Source organism: Pseudophryne corroboree, chromosome 2 (assembly GCF_028390025.1).
Source record: "Pseudophryne corroboree isolate aPseCor3 chromosome 2, aPseCor3.hap2, whole genome shotgun sequence".
NCBI lineage: Eukaryota > Metazoa > Chordata > Amphibia > Anura > Myobatrachidae > Pseudophryne > Pseudophryne corroboree.
In genome coordinates this window covers 1,003,546,020-1,003,565,985 of record NC_086445.1, presented here as the reverse complement: position 1 = coordinate 1,003,565,985, position 19,966 = coordinate 1,003,546,020, and the positions used below count along the sequence as shown (strand labels likewise).

At 48.7% G+C, this 19,966-nt stretch overlaps 1 protein-coding gene across 3 annotated transcripts in view; it reads left to right on the top strand.

The window, feature by feature from the left end:
• The window catches only part of VPS26C (VPS26 endosomal protein sorting factor C), a 90,155-nt gene that overhangs the window by 56,144 nt on the left and 14,045 nt on the right, over window positions 1–19,966 (top strand). For 2 of the 3 annotated variants that reach the window (XM_063956564.1, XM_063956563.1), the window contains exons 2-5: window positions 14,736–14,879; window positions 15,448–15,597; window positions 16,816–16,896; window positions 18,294–18,368. In XM_063956564.1, coding sequence (XP_063812634.1) covers window positions 14,736–14,879; window positions 15,448–15,597; window positions 16,816–16,896; window positions 18,294–18,368 — 450 coding nt within the window. Of the gene's footprint in view, window positions 1–13,413; window positions 13,496–14,735; window positions 14,880–15,447; window positions 15,598–16,815; window positions 16,897–18,293; window positions 18,369–19,966 lie in introns of those variants that run through there. The other variant, XM_063956565.1, reaches the window with a different exon arrangement.

Here is a 19,966-nt window from a genome sequence, read left to right as displayed (position 1 = left end):
CCATGTCTACTGCGGAGCCTGTCTATACCCCATGGTCCTTACGGAGTCCCCAGCATCTTCTAGGACGCAAGAGAAATACAGCTTTGCACTTGGTATGGATGAGTTGTGCTGTCATAAAATCAGCCCACTTGTAATCCTGAATATGCACTTTATTAATGAGTGGGGGGACACCATGTATAAAGAGGAGGGAGGGGAAACCAGAGACCATCGGAGGACGTGAGGCGGGATCCTGCTCACCTGGATGATGTATTATTCCCTTTTAAGCTGTGCCTAGAAGGGATGGGGAGACATCGATCTTTAAATGGGTGGAGGAATCTTATGACTTGCATGTTTTCATGTTAAACGTGTTTCTGATTATCGCTTGTGCATGAAATGGCTTGTAGTTGGATTAGTCCTTCACATGATGACATAAACCTGTCATTCAGCCATCGTGATGCTGAAAATATGACCAAACTGAACAGAGCGCAGTTCTCTTGCTGTGAATTATGTTAACCGATGACCGCGCACATAGGCTGATGCAGTCACCAGATGATTGGATCTTGAGCTCTGACCGAGCAAAGTCGATCTGTCTCTAATGCGCTCATACAGTCTTACCATTGGCCATCCAGACTGTTTGACTTCCTTTGCCGTGGAATGATAAAAGTGATCAGTGTTGGTTTTTGGTGTTCCGTTACAAATGGTTAAAGATGCGTCTTGGCATTTTAACCAGGAGATGAAATCTAAAGGTTGTGTCAAAAAGCTCTACTTGCAAAGCATAGCAGGACTGTTGTGCTCCATGAAACAGCTAGTGGCATCACCTAGCGTTGCCCCCGTGTTTGAATTCACATGTGTTTAATCCATATCCGCATTTATGAGGAGACTGCAAGACTTTAGCTATGAAGGCCCAAAACTTTGGCCACTGCCTCGCCTTTATTTCCTAATTTCAGAGCGGCCTTAATAGAGAAGTTATGACCACTTTTACTATATTAAACATGTAGGCTGGAATGGATCAGTTGAGTATTAATACCTGGTGATTGGTATTTCATTTGGTAATGCAGAGAATTAGATGTTAAAGCTCTAAACATAATTAAAGGAATTCCCTATTCTCTGGTATCGCAGTTTATTTCAATCCGTCAGTACATGTACAATGTTCATTAAAAAGGAAAGGAACCCGAACATGTATTATTGCTCATCAGAACTGTAGTCTCTCTAAGAGGAATTCAATTGTTTTGGGTGCTAATTTATGTGCGGCTGAAGGAGCACTTCAGTTGTTGCTCCAAACTTGTGCGAATTTTGCGGATGTCCACATTCCTGCTCTCAGCCACCTGAGGTGGTGGGCAGAAATGCGCAAAAATGGTTTGTGTGTCCAGACAGCTGTTTCGGTGCTCTAACAGGACTTTAACCAGATTTAGTGGCTGAACCCAGTGCTTTTGGAAATGACAAGAGTGATAATGGGCGCCCAAAACAATTGATTTACTTCATCGGGTGCCCATTAACTATAGCAGTGACCAAGTCAATAAAATACCCCCCATATTATAGTAAGTTACTTATATGACCCCACAATATATTCCACCACTCAAACCCCATTTTGATTTCCGACTGATATAAGAATTAATGTAGCATTTGCTTTTTTGTTGAAGCGTCAACAAAGGGAGATTGTAAGATCAACTTTCCTCTGACCAGCAACTGTAAAGCGTCATGTTATAACATGGAGGACTTAGAGACTAAGGAGCCAATTCAGTTGTTTCATGTTCCCCCTGCTGGGCGTCTATAGCAATGGGCAGCTATCGGAGATATTCAATTGTTGCTCCGATCAGATGCTCATTACCGGTTAAGGCGCCTGACTGCTCTTGGTTTAGCCACTTTGCTTATAAAGCTCTTGAATGGGCGTCCAAAATCTGAGTTTTGGCTCCCAAAACCTTTTCTCTGACGTCCTAGTGGATGCTGGGGACTCCGTAAGGACCATGGGGAATAGACGGGCTCCGCAGGAGACTGGGCACTCTAAAAGAAAGATTAGGTACTATCTGGTGTGCACTGGCTCCTCCCTCTATGCCCCTCCTCCAGACCTCAGTTAGAATCTGTGCCCGGCCAGAGCTGGATGCACCTAGTGGGCTCTCCTGAGCCTGCTAGTAAAGAAAGTAATTGTTAGGTTTTTTATTTTCAGTGAGATCTGCTGGCAACAGACTCACTGCTACGTGGGACCGAGGGGAGAGAAGCAAACGTACCTGTTCACAGCTAGGTTGCGCTTCTTAGGCTACTGGACACCATTAGCTCCAGAGGGTTCGAACACAGGCAGAGGTCCTCGGTCGTCCGTTCCCGGAGCCGCGCCTCCGTCCCCCTCGCAGAGCCAGAAGATCAGAAGTTGGTGATGAAATCGGCGGCTGAAGACTCCTGTCTTCATTAAGGTAGCGCACCGCAGCTGTGCGCCTTTGCTCCCACTGCACACCACACACTCCGGTCACTGTAGGGTGCAGGGCGCTGGGGGGGGGGGGGGCAGCAATAAGAATACCTTTGGCATAAAAAAGACACATAATACAGTCTGTGACTGTATATGTGTAAAACCCCCGCCATTTTTTAGTCAGAAACAGCGGGACAGAAGCCCACCGCTGAGGGGGCGGGGCCTTCTTCCTCAGCACACCAGCGCCATTTCTCTTCACAGCTCCGCTGGAAGGACGCTCCCCAGGCTCTCCCCTGCAGTCTCCTGGGTAAAAAGAGAGGGGGGGCACATAAATTTAGGCAAAAGGTGTATTGATACAGCAGCTATTGGGAAAAATTCACTTCTGGTAGTGTGTATCCCTGTGTGCTGGCATACTCTTTATTTGTCTCCCCATAGACCTTGTGGGGTCCTGTCCTCAGTCAGAGCATTCCCTGTGTGTGTGCTGTGTGTCGGTACGGCTGTGTCGACATGTTTGAGGAGGGTTACGTGGAGGCGGAGCAAGTGCAGATAAATGTGGTGTCGCCCCCGTCGGTGCCGACACCTGATTGGATGGATATGTGGAAGGTCTTAAATGACAATGTAAACTCATTACATAAGAGATTTGATTATGTTGCTGCCGGGGGACAGCCGGGCTCTCAACCCGGGCCTGCCCAGGCGCCTCAGAGGCCGTCAGCGTCTCAAAAACGCCCACTATCTCGGTTGACACAGATGTCGACACGGAGTCCGACTCCAGCGTCGACGAGGATGAGGCACTATTACAGCCCAAAATGACTAAGGCCATCCGATACATGATTATTGCAATGAAAAATGTATTACACATTTCAGCAGCTGACCCTGTCCCTGACAAGAGGGTAAATATGTTTGGGGAGAAAAAGCAGCCAGTGACTTTTCCCCCGTCTCATGAATTAAATGAGTTATGTGAAGAAGCGTGGTCTTCCCCTGATAAGAAAGTGGTGATTCCCAAGAGAATACTAATGGCGTACCCTTTCCCGCCAACGGATAGGTTACGCTGGGAATCCTTCCCTAGGGTTGACAAGGCCCTGACGCGCTTATCTAAAAGAATGTCCGTACCGTCTCAGGATACGGCCGCCCTAAAGGAACCTGCGGATAGGAAGCAGGAAGGTATCTTGAAGTCTGTGTATACACACTCTGGTACTCTACTGAGACCGGCTATTGCTTCAGCTTGGATGTGCAGTGCTGTTGCAGCATGGACAGATACTCTGTCAGAGGGGTTGGATACCCTGGACAGGGATACCGTATTGCTAACACTTAGCCATATTAAAGACGTCGTCTTATATATGCGGGATGCCCAGAGGGACATTTGCCTGCTGGGCTCTCGAATAAATGCGATGTCCATTTCTGCCAGGAGGGTCTTATGGACTCGGCAATGGACAGGGGATGCCGACTCTAAAAAACACATGGAGGTTTTGCCTTATAAGGGTGAGGAATTGTTTGGGGACGGTCTCTCGGACCTCGTATCCACAGCGACAGCTGGAAAGTCGACTTTCTTGCCACAGGTTTCCTCACAGCCTAAGAAAGCACCGTATTACCAAATGCAGTCCTTTCTCCTTCATCCACTAGGGGCCACTGGAGCGTAGTTACAATGGGGAATAGTAGGCAGTAATTGGGAGCTGGCACTTTAAAAAAAAATTCTAACCCTGTGGCTAGCTCCTCCCCTACTATCTCCCCTCCAAGCCAGTCTTAGTTTAGTGCCCAAGGGAGCTGGTTCACTTGGGTTTAGCTGAAGAAATTTTTATTTTTTCTTTATTATTTTATTTTTTCTAACTTACACTCACAGACTGGCAGCTCTGCCACTGCCAGTCTGCACCGTGGGAGCTGCCGGCGGGGTCCCATCGCAGCTGCGTGCGGCTCGGGATGGGCCCCGGCTGAGGGAGACACTGAGCTCTACTTAGTTGGCGGACACCGCTGCGTGCGGCGCGTGTCGCGGCCACTCCATCCAGCAGAAGATTACGGCAGCAATGAGTATCTGACGGCCGGACACCGCTGCGTGCGGCGTGTGTCGGGGCCACCCTCCACCACTGAAAGGTGTGTATATTCCCCCCACCCAGACTGTTGGGATGAAGGGGTGACAGGGGGGTTTTGAAGACTTGATTTTATCATTGGTGACACAGTGACTGAGCACTATCATGGCGCAGGGGAATCATCACCTGCACTCCATACAGTGAGACCCAGGTTTGAATCCGACCTGCTCAGTTTCCCTTACACTAACAACACCCTCCCCCTTCCCCCCACCTCGGATTATTCATTTTTATTTATTTATTTAAAAAAAAAAAAAAAAGTAGTAATGTGCCGTGCTCCCGCCCGCCAGCCGCCCGCTCTCCTCACTGCTCGGATCCCCGCCAGCGCGGCTCACAGAGCCGCTACAGGGATCCGAAATAAGCACGTCAAGGAGGGGGGCGGGGCTTAATCCCGCTCTGCGCGCCCGGAAGTACAGCGCTCTGGGGACCCGTTCTTTTCCTGTCAGCAGCAGCGCGGGACGGAGGCCACGCGACCACACAAAAGTAGTTACAGTGGGGAAGGGGGGCACTACAGGTACGAGATTTGTTTATGCCAGCCTGTCACTGCACACAGTATCGTGCAGGACAGATAGGCTGCTGTGGCTACATTCTTTTCCCTGCTTCCCTCCCCTCCCTCCCATTCTGCCTATAGCTGTTTTCCTGTGGGGGAAGGTTATCAAGTTTAGGTGCTGCCATGGCCACTAAAGGCTCCAAGGCAGCTCAAAAGCAGGGTCAAGGTTTAGGTGAGGAGTCGCAGCAATCAGCCCAGCCCTCCTCGGAACCCCAGAGCGCCCCGACATGGACGACACAGCTCACAGAGGTGATGTCCCTGCTGACTGGGGAAGTTAAAGCCTCTCGGAAAGATAGAGAGGCGGCCCAGTTCCGACAGCTTGTCCCGATACCAGCGCCAGAACCTGCATGGGCAGTCTCATTGGCAAAGTCAGTGGAAGGGCTTTCCAGGGCTGTAATCCCTTCCCAAGCCCAGTCCTTTAGTCCCCCCCAACAGGCTGCAAAAAAGAGATTGCTAGCCTCGGTGTTACAGGACTTTGACGATGATATGCCTCAATTAGATGAGGCGGACGTAGATGTACAGGATATACAGGATGTGGATATCCAGGATACTGGGGACGATCAGGTATATGGGGACTCTGAACCAGTAGCTCAGGGTATAGAGGCTCTTATTACTGCTATTCGATCAGTCTTACAGGTGGAGGAGACGGAAGACATCTTACGCCCTTCAAGGTTTGGCACCGACCAATACCTGCCGGTGACTTTTCCAGTTTCGGAGGAGCTGGATGCGCTTATAACAACAGCCTGGAAGCATCCAGACACGAAATTTCAGGTATCAAGGAAAATGTTGTCTTCCTATCCTTTTCCCGCAGGTAGCAGAACGCGCTATGAGAACTCTCCGATCGTGGATCCTTCGGTGTCTCATCTGTCCAAAAAGACGGTCCTGCCTGTTCCGGGGGCAACTTCTCTTAAGGAGGCGTCAGATAGGAAGTTGGAGTCTACCTTAAAGAATATTTACTCTGCGGCAGGGGTTTTGCAGCGCCCGGCCCAGGTAGGTTGTTGGGTCAACAAGGCAATCGAAGCTTGGGCGGAACAATTGTCCTCTGGAATTCGTGACGAATTACCGGCGGATCAATTGATAGACTTGGCAGAACACATCCGTGAATCAGCCCTTTATCTTTGCGAAGCGTCCAAGGACATAGGTGTTCTTGGAGCTAGAATTTCCGCTTTAACAATCGCGGCCCGCAGAGCGCTATGGCTCAGGCATTGGCATGCGGATACGGAATCCAAAAGGGCGGCAGAGGCATTACCCTTTACGGGTGAGGTTCTGTTTGGTAAGGATCTGGATGCCTGGATCTCTACGGCCACGAGGGGTAGGTCGTCTTATCTTCCTTCTGCTGCTCCAGCCGCTCGCAGACCATATAGGGGTCCCTCTTTTCGATCCTTTCGTGCCCCTTCCAGGTTTCGAGGACAGGCCAGGGGTGGAGCTTCTACCTTCCGTGGCCATAGAGGTAGAGGCGGCGGCAGGGGTAGAGGTTCCGCAGCCTCAGCCCAGTCAGACGTTAAGTCTTCTGGCACTGCCACCGCATGACGGGCCTTCCTCCCACCTGGGAGATCACAGGGTGGGAGCTCGTTTGTGGGATTTCAAGGAGGTCTGGATACAGTCCTGCCCAGATGCCTGGGTCCGGGATCTCATCACTTGCGGTTACAAGCTCGTATTTCAGGAACAACCACCCCAGCGGTTCTTTACCACGGGTTTGCCAGTTTCCGACAACCGGGGAGTTGCCTTACAAACCGCGGTCCAGAAGCTTCTGTCTGCAAGGGTTGTGATCCCTGTTCCCTCGCATCATCGTAAACAGGGCTATTACTCAAGCCTGTTTCTAGTACCGAAGCCGGACGGCTCAGTCAGACCAATCCTGAACTTGAAAGATCTCAATCCGTATTTGAAGGTGTTCAGGTTCAAGATGGAGTCCCTCCAGTCTGTTATTGTGGGGTTGGAAAAAGACGAGTTTCTGGCATCCTTGGACATCAAGGACGCATACTTGCATGTTCCCATTTGGCCTCCTCACCAGGCTTTTCTCCGGTTCGCAATACAGGACGCTCATTTACAGTTCCAGGCCCTTCCTTTCGGTCTCTCTTCTGCTCCCAGAGTGTTCACAAAGATCATGGCGGTCATGATGGCCCTGCTTCGGAAGCAGGGTGTGACAATTGTTCCCTATCTGGACGATCTGCTAATAAAAGCAAGCTCAGCAGAACGGTTACTTCAGAATATCCGGATGACACAGGACCTTCTAATCCGACACGGGTGGGTCCTGAATTTTCCGAAGTCTCACTTATGTCCCGCACAACGGCTGTTGTTTCTGGGAATGATTCTCGACACAGTCCATCAGAGGATTTTCCTTCCGCGGGACAAGATACTTTCTCTGCAGACACTGGTAAGACTGGTCCTTCAACACCGTCGGGTGTCAGTATATCTGTGCATTCGCCTGCTGGGAAAGATGGTAGCAGCGTTCGAGGCTCTTCCGTACGGTCGCTTCCACTCTCGACCGTTTCAGCTATGTCTTCTAAATCAGTGGTCAGGATCTCATCTGTTCCTTCATCAGCGGGTGACGCTATCTCCAAAGGCACGGTCATCGCTGCTCTGGTGGCTCCAGTCGACCCATCTGTTGGAAGGAAGACGGTTCGGCATATGGGATTGGACTCTCCTCACCACGGACGCCAGTCTGCGAGGCTGGGGGGCAGTGACCCTGGGACATCGGTTTCAGGGGCGCTGGTCAATCCACGAATCCGCTCTCCACATAAACATCCTCGAACTAAGGGCGGTGTACAACGCCCTGCTGCAGGCACATCACCTCTTGCGAGGTCAAGCGGTCAGAGTTCAGTCCGACAACGCCACGACGGTAGCATACATCAACCGTCAGGGCGGCACTCGCAGCCGCGCAGCGATGAGGGAAGTCACCAACATCCTTCTCTGGGCGGAGAAGTATGCCCTGTCCTTCTCGGCAATATTCATTCCGGGAGTGGACAATTGGGAAGCCGACTATCTAAGCCGGCAGGACATGCACCCGGGAGAATGGTCACAACATCCCCAGGTGTTTTGGCAACTGGTCCGCCGGTGGGGAAAACCACAGATCGATCTCATGGCGTCCCGCCTGAACCATCAGTTGCCTCTTTACTACTCTCGGACGAGGGACCCGGCGGCGGCGGGCGTGGATGCTCTCACGGCTCCTTGGAATTTCCAGTTTGTTTACCTCTTTCCTCCGTTTCCGCTGTTGCCGAAGGTTCTGCAACGCATCAAGAGAGAAGGCGCTCTGGTTCTCCTAGTGGCTCCAGATTGGCCGCGCAGGGTTTGGTACTCCGCTCTACATCTGTTGTCGGTGGCCGAGCCTAGGCCCCTACCACTACGAGACGACCTTCTACAACAGGGTCCTTTTTGTTATCCAGACTTACGCAGGCTACGTTTGACGGCGTGGCTGTTGAGAAAGCCATCTTGACAAGGAAGGGGATTCCTCGTACAGTTATACCTACTATGCTTTGGGCTAGGAAGTCGGTTACATCTTCTCACTACTACCGCATTTGGAAGGCTTACGTAGCATGGTGTGAACGTCGAGAATATTCCCCTTCCGTGTATAGCTTAGCCCGTCTTCTCCGTTTTTTGCAGGCGGGTTTTTTCAGCAGGCCTAAGACTGGGCTCACTAAAAGTGCAGGTCTCTGCTCTTTCGGTTTACTTCCAGAAACGGTTAGCCTTGCTGCCTGAGGTTCAGACCTTCTTTCAGGGGGTTCTTCGAATACAGCCTCCCTTCCGTCCTCCGACAGCGCCATGGGACCTCAGTCTGGTCCTGTCCTTTCTACAGTCTTCATTGTTTGAGCCCCTGGAATCAGTAGAAATAAAATATCTCACCTGGAAGGTGGTTCTGCTCCTGGCGCTGGCTTCAGCTAGACGAGTGTCAGAACTAGGGGCTCTCTCTTGCAGGTCTCCTTACCTGGTGTTTCATGCGGATAGGGCCGAGCTTCGTACTCGTATGTCCTTTCTACCAAAAGTGGTGTCTGATTTTCACATCAATCAGCCGCTTGTAGTACCGGCCCTCTCAGGGGACTCTCCGGATGTGAGATCGTTGGACGTTGTAAGAGCGCTCAAGATCTATGTGGATAGGACTTAGGCTATTCGGAAGTCTGATTCCTTATTTGTGCTGTACGACGCTGCCCGCCGGGGTTGGCCGGCCTCTAAGCAGACCTTGTCTCGATGGATCCGTCTGACCATCAGACAAGCTTATTTGGCGGCTTCTCGGGAACCTCCATCTTCCATTTCAGCACACTCCACACGCTCTGTGGGACCTTCTTGGGCGGCTGCCCGGGGGGTCTCTATGACTACTTTATGTCGGGCGGCTACTTGGTCCGGCCGTCATACGTTTGTCAAATTCTACAAGTTTGACACTTTTGCGGCCTCTGCATCCCACTTTGGCAGAGCGGTTTTACAGGACTCTCAGCGCTCTCCCACCCGTTCTGGGAGCTCTGGGACGTCCCCATTGTAACTACGCTCCAGTGGCCCCTAGTGGATGAAGGAGAAATCAGGATTTTGGTACTTACCGATAAATCCCTTTCTCCGATTCCACAGGGGCCACTGGACGCCCGCCCAGCGCTGTTCCTCCTTGTTGTTTTTTGCTTAACGGTTTGCGGTTCAATTAATGACCGCGTGTTGAGTTCAGGTTATCCTGTTTATTATTAGGTTCAATTCCAGGGTTAGTTTGGGTTATCCTGGTTGAGTAGACGTCAATAACCTCCTCTACCTTATGATTTTCTCTATTACAGCTCTCCTTGGGCACGGTTTTACGTAGACTGGCTTGGAGGGGAGATAGTAGGGGAGGAGCTAGCCACAGGGTTAGAATTTTTTTTTTTAAAGTACCAGCTCCCAATTACTGCCTACTATTCCCCATTGTAACTACGCTCCAGTGGCCCCTGTGGAATCGGAGAAAGGGATTTATCGGTAAGTACCAAAATCCTGATTTCGTTCTCAAAAAAGGAAGAGAGTCAGAGGTGCATCCTCTCTTGCCAGAGGCAGGGGTAGAGGAAAGAAGCTGCACCATGCAGCCAGTTCTCAGGAACAAAAGTCCTCCCCTGCTTCCACTAAGTCCACCGCATGACGCTGGGGCTCCACAGGCGGAGCCAGGAGCGGTGGGGGCGCGTCTCCGAAATTTCTGCAACCAGTGGGTTCACTCACAAGTGGATCCTTGGGCTATACAAATTGTATCTCAGGGATACAAGCTGGAATTCGAAGTGACGCCCCCTCACCGTTACCTAAAATCCGCCTTGCCAGCTTCTCCCACGGGGAGGGAGCGGCTATTCACAAGTTGTACCTCCAGCAAGTGATAATAATGGTACCCCCCCTTCAGCAGGGAAGGGGTTACTATTCCACACTGTTTGTGGTACCGAAACCGGACGGTTCGGTAAGACCCATTCTAAATTTAAAATCCTTGAACATTTACATGAAAAAGTTCAAGTTCAAAATGGAATCGCTCAGAGCGGTCATTGCCAGCCTGGAAGAGGGGGATTTTATGGTATCTCTGGACATCAGGATGCGTACTTGCATGTCCCCATTTATCCGCCTCACCAGGAGTACCTCAGGTTTGTGGTACAGGACTGTCATTACCAATTCCAGACGTTGCCGTTTGGTCTATCCACGGCACCGAGAGTCTTTACCAAGGTAATGGCGGAGATGATGGTACTTCTCCGGAAGCAAGGAGTTAGTTATCCCGTACTTGGACGATCTCCTTATAAAGGCGAGGTCCAGAGAGCAGTTGTTGGTCAGCGTAGCGCACTCTCAGGAAGTGTTGCTACGGCACGGCTGGATTCTGAATATTCCAAAGTCGCAGCTGATTCCTTCGACGCGTCTGCCCTTCCTGGGCATGATTCTGGACACAGAACAGAAGAAGGTATTTCTCCCGGAGGAGAAGGCTCAGGCGTTAGTGACCATGGTCAGGGATCTCCTGAAACCAAAGCAGGTGTCGGTGCATCACTGCACGCGAGTCCTGGGAAAGATGGTAGCGTCATACGAAGCCATTCCCTTCGGCAGGTTCCATGCCAGGATCTTTCAGTGGGATCTGTTGGACAAGTGGTCCGGATCGCATCTTCAGATGCATCGGCTGATCGCCCTGTCCCCGAGGACCAGGTGTCTCTTCTGTGGTGGCTGCAGACTGCTCATCTTCTCGAGGGCCGCAGGTTCGGCATACAGGACTGGGTCCTGGTGACCACGGATGCAAGCCTCCGCGGATGGGGGGCAGTCACTCAGGGAAGAAACTTCCAGGGGCTGTGGTCAAGTCAGGAGACTCGTCTGCACATAAACATACTGGAATTAAGGGCCATATACAACGCCCTGAGTCAAGCGGAGCCCCTGCTTCGAGACCAACCAGTGCTGATTCAGTCAGACAACATCACGGCAGTCGCCCATGTAAACCGACAGGGCGGCACAAGAAGCAGGGTGGCGATGGCGGAAGCCACAAGGATTCTTCGTTGGGCGGAGAATCACGTACAAGCACTGTCAGCAGTGTTCATTCCGGGAGTGGACAACTGGGAAGCAGACTTCCTCAGCAGGCATGACCTCCACCCGGGAGAGTGGGGACTTCATCAAGAAGTCTTCGAGCAGATTGCAAATCGGTGGGAACGGCCACAGGTGGACATGATGGCGTCCCGCCTAAACAAAAAGCTAAAAAAATATTGCGCCAGGTCAAGGGACCCTCAGGCGATAGCTGTGGACGCACTGGTAACTCCGTGGGTGTTCCAGTCGGTATATGTGTTTCCTCCTCTTTCTCTCATACACAAGGTACTGAGAATAGTAAGAAAAAGAGGAGTGAGAACGATACTCATTGTTCCGGATTGGCCAAGAAGGACTTGGTACCCAGAACTTCAAGAGATGGTCACAGAGGACCCATGGCCTCTGCCTCTCAGACAGGACCTGTTGCAGCAGGGGCCCTGTCTGTTCCAAGACTTACCGCGGCTGCGTTTGACGGCATGGCGGTTGATCGCCGGATCCTAGCGGAAAAGGGTATACCGGATGAAGTAATTCCTACGCTGATAAGAGCTAGGAAGGATGTGACAGCAAAGCATTATCACCGCATATGGTGGAAATATGTTGCTTGGTGTGAGGCCAGGAAGGCCCCTACAGAGGACTTCCAGTTGGGTCTTTTCTGCATTTCCTACAGTCAGGTGTGACTATGGGCCTCAAATTAGGGTCCATAAAGTTTCAGATCTCGGCCCTATCCATTTTCTTTCAAAGAGAACTGGCTTCACTGCCTGAGGTTCAGACGTTTGTAAAGGGAGTGCTGCATATTCAGCCTCCTTTTGTGCCACCAGTGGCACCTTGGGATCTTAACGTTGTGTTGGATTTCCTGAAATCCCACTGGTTTGAGCCACTTAAGACCGTGGAGCTAAAATATCTCACGTGGAAAGTGGTCATGCTATTGGCCTTAGCTTCGGCTAGGCGTGTGTCAGAATTGGCGGCTTTGTCATGTAAAAGCCCCTATCTGATCTTCCATATGGACAGGGCAGAATTGAGGACTCGTCCCCAATTTCTCCCTAAGGTGGTATCATCGTTTCATTTGAACCAACCTATTGTGGTGCCTGCGGCTACTAGGGACTTGGAGGATTCCAAGTTGCTGGACGTAGTCCGGGCTTTGAAAATTTATGTTTCCAGAACGGCGGGAGTCAGAAAGTCTGACTCTCTGTTTATTCTGTATGCAGCCAACAAGGTTGGCGCTCCTGCTTCGAAGCAGACTATTGCTCGCTGGATCTGTAGCACGATTCAGCTGGCTCACTCTGCGGCTGGATTACCGCATCCAAAATCAGTAAAAGCCCATTCCACAAGGAAGGTGGGCTCTTCTTGGGCGGCTGCCCGAGTGGTCTCGGCTTTACAGCTTTGCCGAGCTGCTACTTGGTCGGGTTCAAACACATTTGCTAAGTTCTACAAGTTTGATACCCTGGCTGAGGAGGACCTTGAGTTTGCTCATTCGGTGCTGCAGAGTCATCCGCACTCTCCCGCCCGTTTAGGAGCTTTGGTATAATCCCCATGGTCCTTACGGAGTCCCCAGCATCCACTAGGACGTCAGAGAAAATAAGAATTTACTCACCGGTAATTCTATTTCTCGTAGTCCGTAGTGGATGCTGGGTGCCCGTCCCAAGTGCGGACTTCTTCTGCAATACGTGTATATAGTTATTGCTTACTAAAGGGTTATTGTTATGAGCCATCCGTTGATTGAGGCTCAGTTGTTGTTCATACTGTTAACTGGGTATGGTTATCACAAGTTATACGGTGTGATTGGTGTGGCTGGTATGAGTCTTACCCTGGATTCCAAATCCTTTCCTTGTAGTGTCAGCTCTTCCGGGCACAGTTTCCCTAACTGAGGTATGGAGGAGGGGCATAGAGGGAGGAGCCAGTGCACACCAGATAGTACCTAATCTTTCTTTTAGAGTGCCCAGTCTCCTGCGGAGCCCGTCTATTCCCCATGGTCCCTACGGAGTCCTCAGCATCCACTACGGACTACGAGAAATAGAATTACCGGTGAGTAAATTCTTATTTTTTCTCACTCCTCATGAGGCTGCGAGAAAAAAATGTGACTGCCGTGGCTGATGGGCATCTATCGGGGAAACCATTGTATAGCTCCCATAGACACCCAATCCATTAGATGACCAGGAAGTGGCGTGCACAATTGACTCTATCCCAATATATGAGAAAATAGTACACTATTACTACAAAACAGAACTACAAGTGACATCTGACACAGCGCCACCTACTGTCCCTCCAGTATAACATTACATGTCCTTAATAGCTGATTTCCATTATACTTTGCCTGTGTTACACTTGTCTTTATGCTTCCATTTGCTGCCTATATCCTTTCTCCCTGCTGACAGTTCAGTGAATATCCAGGTTTCTTCTCCTCCTCCCTTAGGTCTTGAACAAATGTCACCCTGTTGCTGATAGTCACCATTTCTGTCCTGTGGTGTAGGGTTTGGATCCTTTGCCTCAGTTTCTCCAGCAATATAAATACATTAAATGCTTTGCACCCAATATTGTGGTTTACTCTGTTCTCACCATGCCATAGATCACATGGAGTTTCTCCACCGTCCAGGATCTGTTCTGTCGCAGTTGCCAGATTTGTCAGATAATTTGGAGATTGTGAGATAAATGTTACTGTAGCCGTCAACTGTGATGCTTTAGTAACAAAACATGGAGGCTTTAAAAAAAAAATGCTGATAGAGCTTAGACCAGAGGTTCTCAAACTCGGTCCTCGGGGGCACACAGTGCATGTTTTGCAGGTAACCCAGCAGGTGCACAGGTGTATTAATTACTCACTGACACATTTTAAAAGGTCCACAGGTGGAGCTAATTATTTCACTTGCGATTCTGTGAGGAGACCTGCAAAACATGCACTGTGTGTGCCCCCGAGGACCGAGTTTGAGAACCTCTGGCTTAGACTATTACAACAAAGACAAATATATAATGGTGAAACTTCAGCTACAGCGCCACCTGCTGTCCCTCTAGTATAGCCTCTCAGGTCATACACAGGCCATAAGCTGTTGTTATACTCCGACAAGAGAAGCAGAGGGACCATGGGAAAACCCTCCACATGTAGCAGCGGCTTGGAGGAGGATGCATGTTCGGAAAATATATGCCTAAGTGGGAGCACAGTTTTGCGATGAACCAATTAAGGTTTGGGTTAGGATAATTTCTGCTGTCTTGTACTCTTGCACATTGTTTGTTGAATGGTCTAACGTGCATCCTGGCTGTATTCTCTCTGTAGGAAGTGTTGTCTGGCGTGGTGGTTGTAATGAGTAAAGACGCCGTTCAGCACCAAGGCATCACACTGACCATGGAGGGCTCTGTTAATTTACAGCTCAGTGCCAAGAGTGTTGGGGTGTTTGAAGCTTTCTATAATTCAGTGAAGGTAAGTGGACTCTCTGGCTACTATATTCCATTCCCCAATTCAACTTTGTCACTGTTCTAAAAAAACATAAACGTGCACTGACAATGGAATGAGTACTTGTGTTACTCCCGGAATACTGTGACTGCTACATTCTAAATAAAACACATCTCGCCTAGCATCCATACGTTTAATGGAATACAATTCCCTGCCGCCACTGATTCCAGCTTTGTGCACAACCGGTAAAATAAAAGGCAAGCGCATTACACCATTACTGTCCGAGTCTGCATTGGAATCCCATTGACCAAACTAGCAAGGTGAAGCTGTACAGTGGGAATGTATTGCTCTGTGCCTGACGCGCTACCTTGTAGCCGTGTCATTAACGCAGATCTTGGCGGAGGCCTAAGTGCTAACTGAAACCACTGACACCAGAGCTATAATCCCAGCGCCTGCTTCTTAGCTTTCAGCATAGTCCAAGGTTATCTTAATTGTACCATTAGTTTTGTACATTTCGTGAGTGGAAATAGCTGCGTAAGAACTGTATAGAAAGTGAACTGTTACAGTAAATTATTATGTTACGGTTTTATTTCAGCCAATTCAGATTATTAGCAACAGTGTAGAAATGGTGAAGCCGGGAAAACTCCCCAGTGGTAAAACAGAAATTCCTTTTGAATTCCCGCTGGTTATGAAGACCAATAAGGTCCTGTTTGAGACGTACCACGGAGTGTTTGTGAATATTCAGGTGAGTGACTGCGAAACCTGAATCTCTGTGTTGTGTGTTGATCTTTAGCATTGTGGCAAGTGACCGGATATGACCAGATGAGTCACTCAAAGCAGGTTTAGACATCCTTACATGAAAGCCAGGGCCCAGGTTGGAATTGGAACTTGTCACCCTAGAATTGTCTGATAGCAATGCTGACCACTGTGTTACATCGCATTTGTTTTATTCATAATTCTTTTCATAGCTACCATACACACCCACACATATAGCATCAAAGTACTGATTAGCGCTACACCGATTTGGTCCGTAAAGTGTCCTCTGGTTGTCCCAAGGAGTCATACAGGCCCTCCCCTCAATACAGGTGGCAGCTGGTTTCCTCCTCATGGAGAGTTCTAGCAGTAGACATAAAGGGTGAGGAAAAGCGCCATCTAGTGTAATATTCAAGAAATAATTTTAACGTGTACCACAAATACAAATATAAAAGGCTTATGTGGAGTAGTTTGTCCAAATTGTAAGGATTATTCTCTTGGGTTTCTTTCACAGGTATCAAGAATCCCAGATATTCCAAAAGATAAGATAGTTTAGTGTAACACTGATAAATTGTAAGTGCGTAAACTGTGCGAAAAGACTGTTTCCACCAGTGGTAAATCCAGTTTACACCAGCAAAACGCCACTTGTTCACAAGCACATCACCATGTGTAAAACAAAGTATATGTTGCGTATTAATAGCATGGGAAATGATTTAAAGGAATATGAGACAGTGTTAATGTAAGCCCTGTTGTTACCTTACAGGTTCACTGGAAAATCTTGCACACAAGATCACACTCTGTGTGTAAATGAAGGAGAGCTGACATGTAATCCTTTTTCAACAATTTAATACACGTACAAACAATAGATAATTCTTGTACATCAGAAAAATAATAAAATCTCTTCTCCGAGTACCAATGTCTGTAAGACTGCTTCCAATAGAGAGTTGCGGGTTCCACAAATGTCCCAACGTGTTTCATCCTTCTACTGTATGTTTTAGAATAAGAAAGATCTAAAAATATATGGGTAGTCCTGGCTGATTCAGAGCAGTCTCGATTGTTAAACTGATTTGCTTGCAGGCCCCAAGGAGGGTTTTATCAGTGCCACAGAAAGTGTGGGGTGGGGAAGAAACAATGGAAATTAGACTTTGTTGTTCTTAACTCTTTAAATTGTCATGAAAACTAAGAGCATGTGCTGCGCTTCTCCCAACAGTATACCCTTCGCTGTGATATGAAGAGGTCGCTACTGGCAAAAGACTTGACAAAAAGCTGTGAGTTCATCATACACTCTCAAGTAAGTACATGAGTCACAAACCATGGCCTGTACGGATTTACACCATTAGAGGTGATGTTATCTCCGTTACAAGACTATGCTGACAAATGGTTCTACATCTTAATCCTGTTGGCCTCATTAATAAGACGCCTCATTTTAATATTTTGGACCCACCTTACTTATTGTTACCGCCCCCTGCTGTCCTCTATTAGTACTTCCTCGGTGCAGGTCACTATTGAAATTGGAGGCTGCATGTTGGCTCAGCCTCTAAAGCGGCCGCCTCTATGGTGAGATGGTGGTTGCAGGTTTTAAAGATGCCTCTTGGCATCAGCGGTAAAATGTTCATCCTCCATATGACGTTGTAAGGCTTAGGTTTGTGTCACCGCTGTGTATTGCAAGTAGGTAACTTCACCAGCTGCTGCCGTTGTCACAGTAGAACACTTCTGGGTGTGGCAATAAGGCAGTGACTTCATTACAACACTCCTTGGCCCTCATTCCGAGTTGTTCGCTCGCAAGCTGCTTTTAGCAGCATTGCACACGCTAAGCCGCCGCCTACTGGGAGTGAATCTTAGCTTAGCAGAATTGCGAACGAAAGATTCTCAAAATTGCGAATAGAAATGTCTTAGCAGTTTCTGAGTACCTCGACACTTACTCTGCCACTGCGATCAGTTCAGTCAGTTTCGTTCCTGGTTTGACGTCACAAACACACCCAGCGTTCGCCCAGACACTCCCCCGTTTCTCCAGCCACTCCCGCGTTTTTCCCAGAAACGGCAGCGTTTTTTCACACACACCCATAAAACGGTCAGTTTCCGCCCAGAAACACCCACTTCCTGTCAATCACGCTCCGATCACCAGAACGAAGAAAAAACCTCGTAATGCCGTGAGTAAAATACCAAACTTCTTAGCAAATTTACTTGCCGCAGCCGCAGTGCGAACATTGCGCATGCGCAGTTAGCGGAAAATCGCACCAATGCGAAGAAAAATAACGAGCGAACAACTCTGAATGAGGGCCCTTATCTGTACAAGCAAAGCCCAATGGGGGATTTGAAACTGTTAAGAAAACATAATGTGACGCGTCATCAATTTTATCAAAGAATAATTCCTCATTCTTTTTTTAAAAGGAAGTATTTAAAATGTGCGGGTGACCTCTATACTGAGATAAAAAAAAAAGCTACAGTAACTGCTACATGGACTGTTATGTAGTAAAAAAAAAAAAAAATCTTAAAATTAAATGTAGAAAATACCAGATTTGTTGTTAAATAACGTGTGTTTGTTTTGCGATTGATGCTGATTAATTACAGAACGTTGGGCTGCCCAGTACAATTACTGTATGTTTAGCATGTACAATTGAATTTATCAGAGTAAGGCTGGAAGTTGCTCTGGGTATTATTTAATCCTGTCGGTTTGCTGTATTCCAGCCGCACAAGGAAAAGCTGACCGCAAGCCCCGTTGACTTCACAATTACGCCAGAGACGTTACAGAATGTTAAAGAGGTAAGCATTTACGGTGTCATTTTTCTTTATTTCCGATTAGTAATAGGTTTGCAGATTTCCTGCACAGCGGGGCTTTAATAAGATACTATTACGGCAGAATTGCTGGATAAGCCTGTAATTCTGGGTGATGCTAGTTGGGGATAGTTCTGGTAATTTGAATAATAAAGTTTTACTCCAACCTGTGCACTGATGCCGCTCTTCATATCAGTCTATACAAATCCCGTTGATAGGGTTGATTGTGGTGTTCACCAAAATTTGTTTGGGTGGAGAAAAGTGTCTTAAAGTGGCAGAGACAGTGTAAATAAATGTTCCTAAAAACTGCATTAAAGTCCACAGAGGGAACAATAAATATTTAGAAGAGAAATAATAAAAAAACGAAACTACACAGTTCAATCTACAGCAGGTATCCATTGTAATGGCTGGTAAGGTCTTTACACACTCTCAATGTGTGTCAGCATTAGCCATGTTTATTTCATGTGCCCTCACAGAAGGAAATCATGGGAACATGACTGTGGTTCTTAGGTTTTCAGTAACTGTTCCCATTACTGGTAATCAAACTACTTGTCGGACTCTCAGCCGCAAACCAGGGCCTGTCATTATTATTATTATTATTATTATTATTATTATTATTATTATTATGAATGTTAATTTTTTTTTTTAGCTTTTGGACATTTTAAGTAATACTAGAAGGTATTGTGGCAGCTGCATAACTATTTCTCTTACGTCCTAGAGGATGCTGGGGTCCACATTAGTACCATGAGGTATAGACTGGTCCACTAGGAGCCATTGGCACTTTAAGAGTTTGAGAGTGTGGGCTGGCTCCTCCCTCTATGCCCCTCCTACCAGACCCAGTTTAGGAAATGTTCCCGGAGGAGCCGGTCACAGCTAGGGGAGCTCTACAGAACTTCTTTAGTAAAAGTTTATTTTTAGAGTTTATTATTTTACAGGGAGGCTGATGGCAACAGCCTCCCTGCTTCGAGGGACTAAGGGGGAAAGTAGTGTCCGCCCTGTGGGGTCCGAGCCACTATCTCCGCTGACAGGCCACTGAGCTCCTGAGGGGATCGAACGTTCCCCCGCCACAGGGGATCGCTAACCCCGGCAGCATGCTGCCACCCCCTTACAGAGCCAGGAGATTAGAAGAGGCGAGATATGGCGGCACAAGGGTAGGACCGCAGCTCTGTGCAGCTGCTGCGCTCCGGGAAGGCTCAGCGCACACAGTGTTGGCGCTTTGAGGGGCGTCCTGAGCCAGCGTCTTAATACCCTACACTGGTCACAGACGCTAACCGGAGACTGAATCCCCAGGCTAGCGTCAGAATCCTCCGTACTCAGACGCTCACAGGGGACGGAATCCCCCGCCTTGCGACGGAGTCCTCAGGCCAGTGTAAAGAATTTGTCCGGGAAGACGTGCCATCTTCAAGGGGCGGAGCTTCTCGGAGCGGACCCAGCAGCGTTCAGCGCCATTTTCCTGCCTGCGGTTCCTGTACACAGACGCTGATAGAGCTTTCCCTCCAAGCAACTCCAGCTATCCTGTGCGGTACCAGGGGGTTGTAGAAGGGGGGGGGGGGGGGGGGGGTTGAATTAGATCTGTGTAACTATTA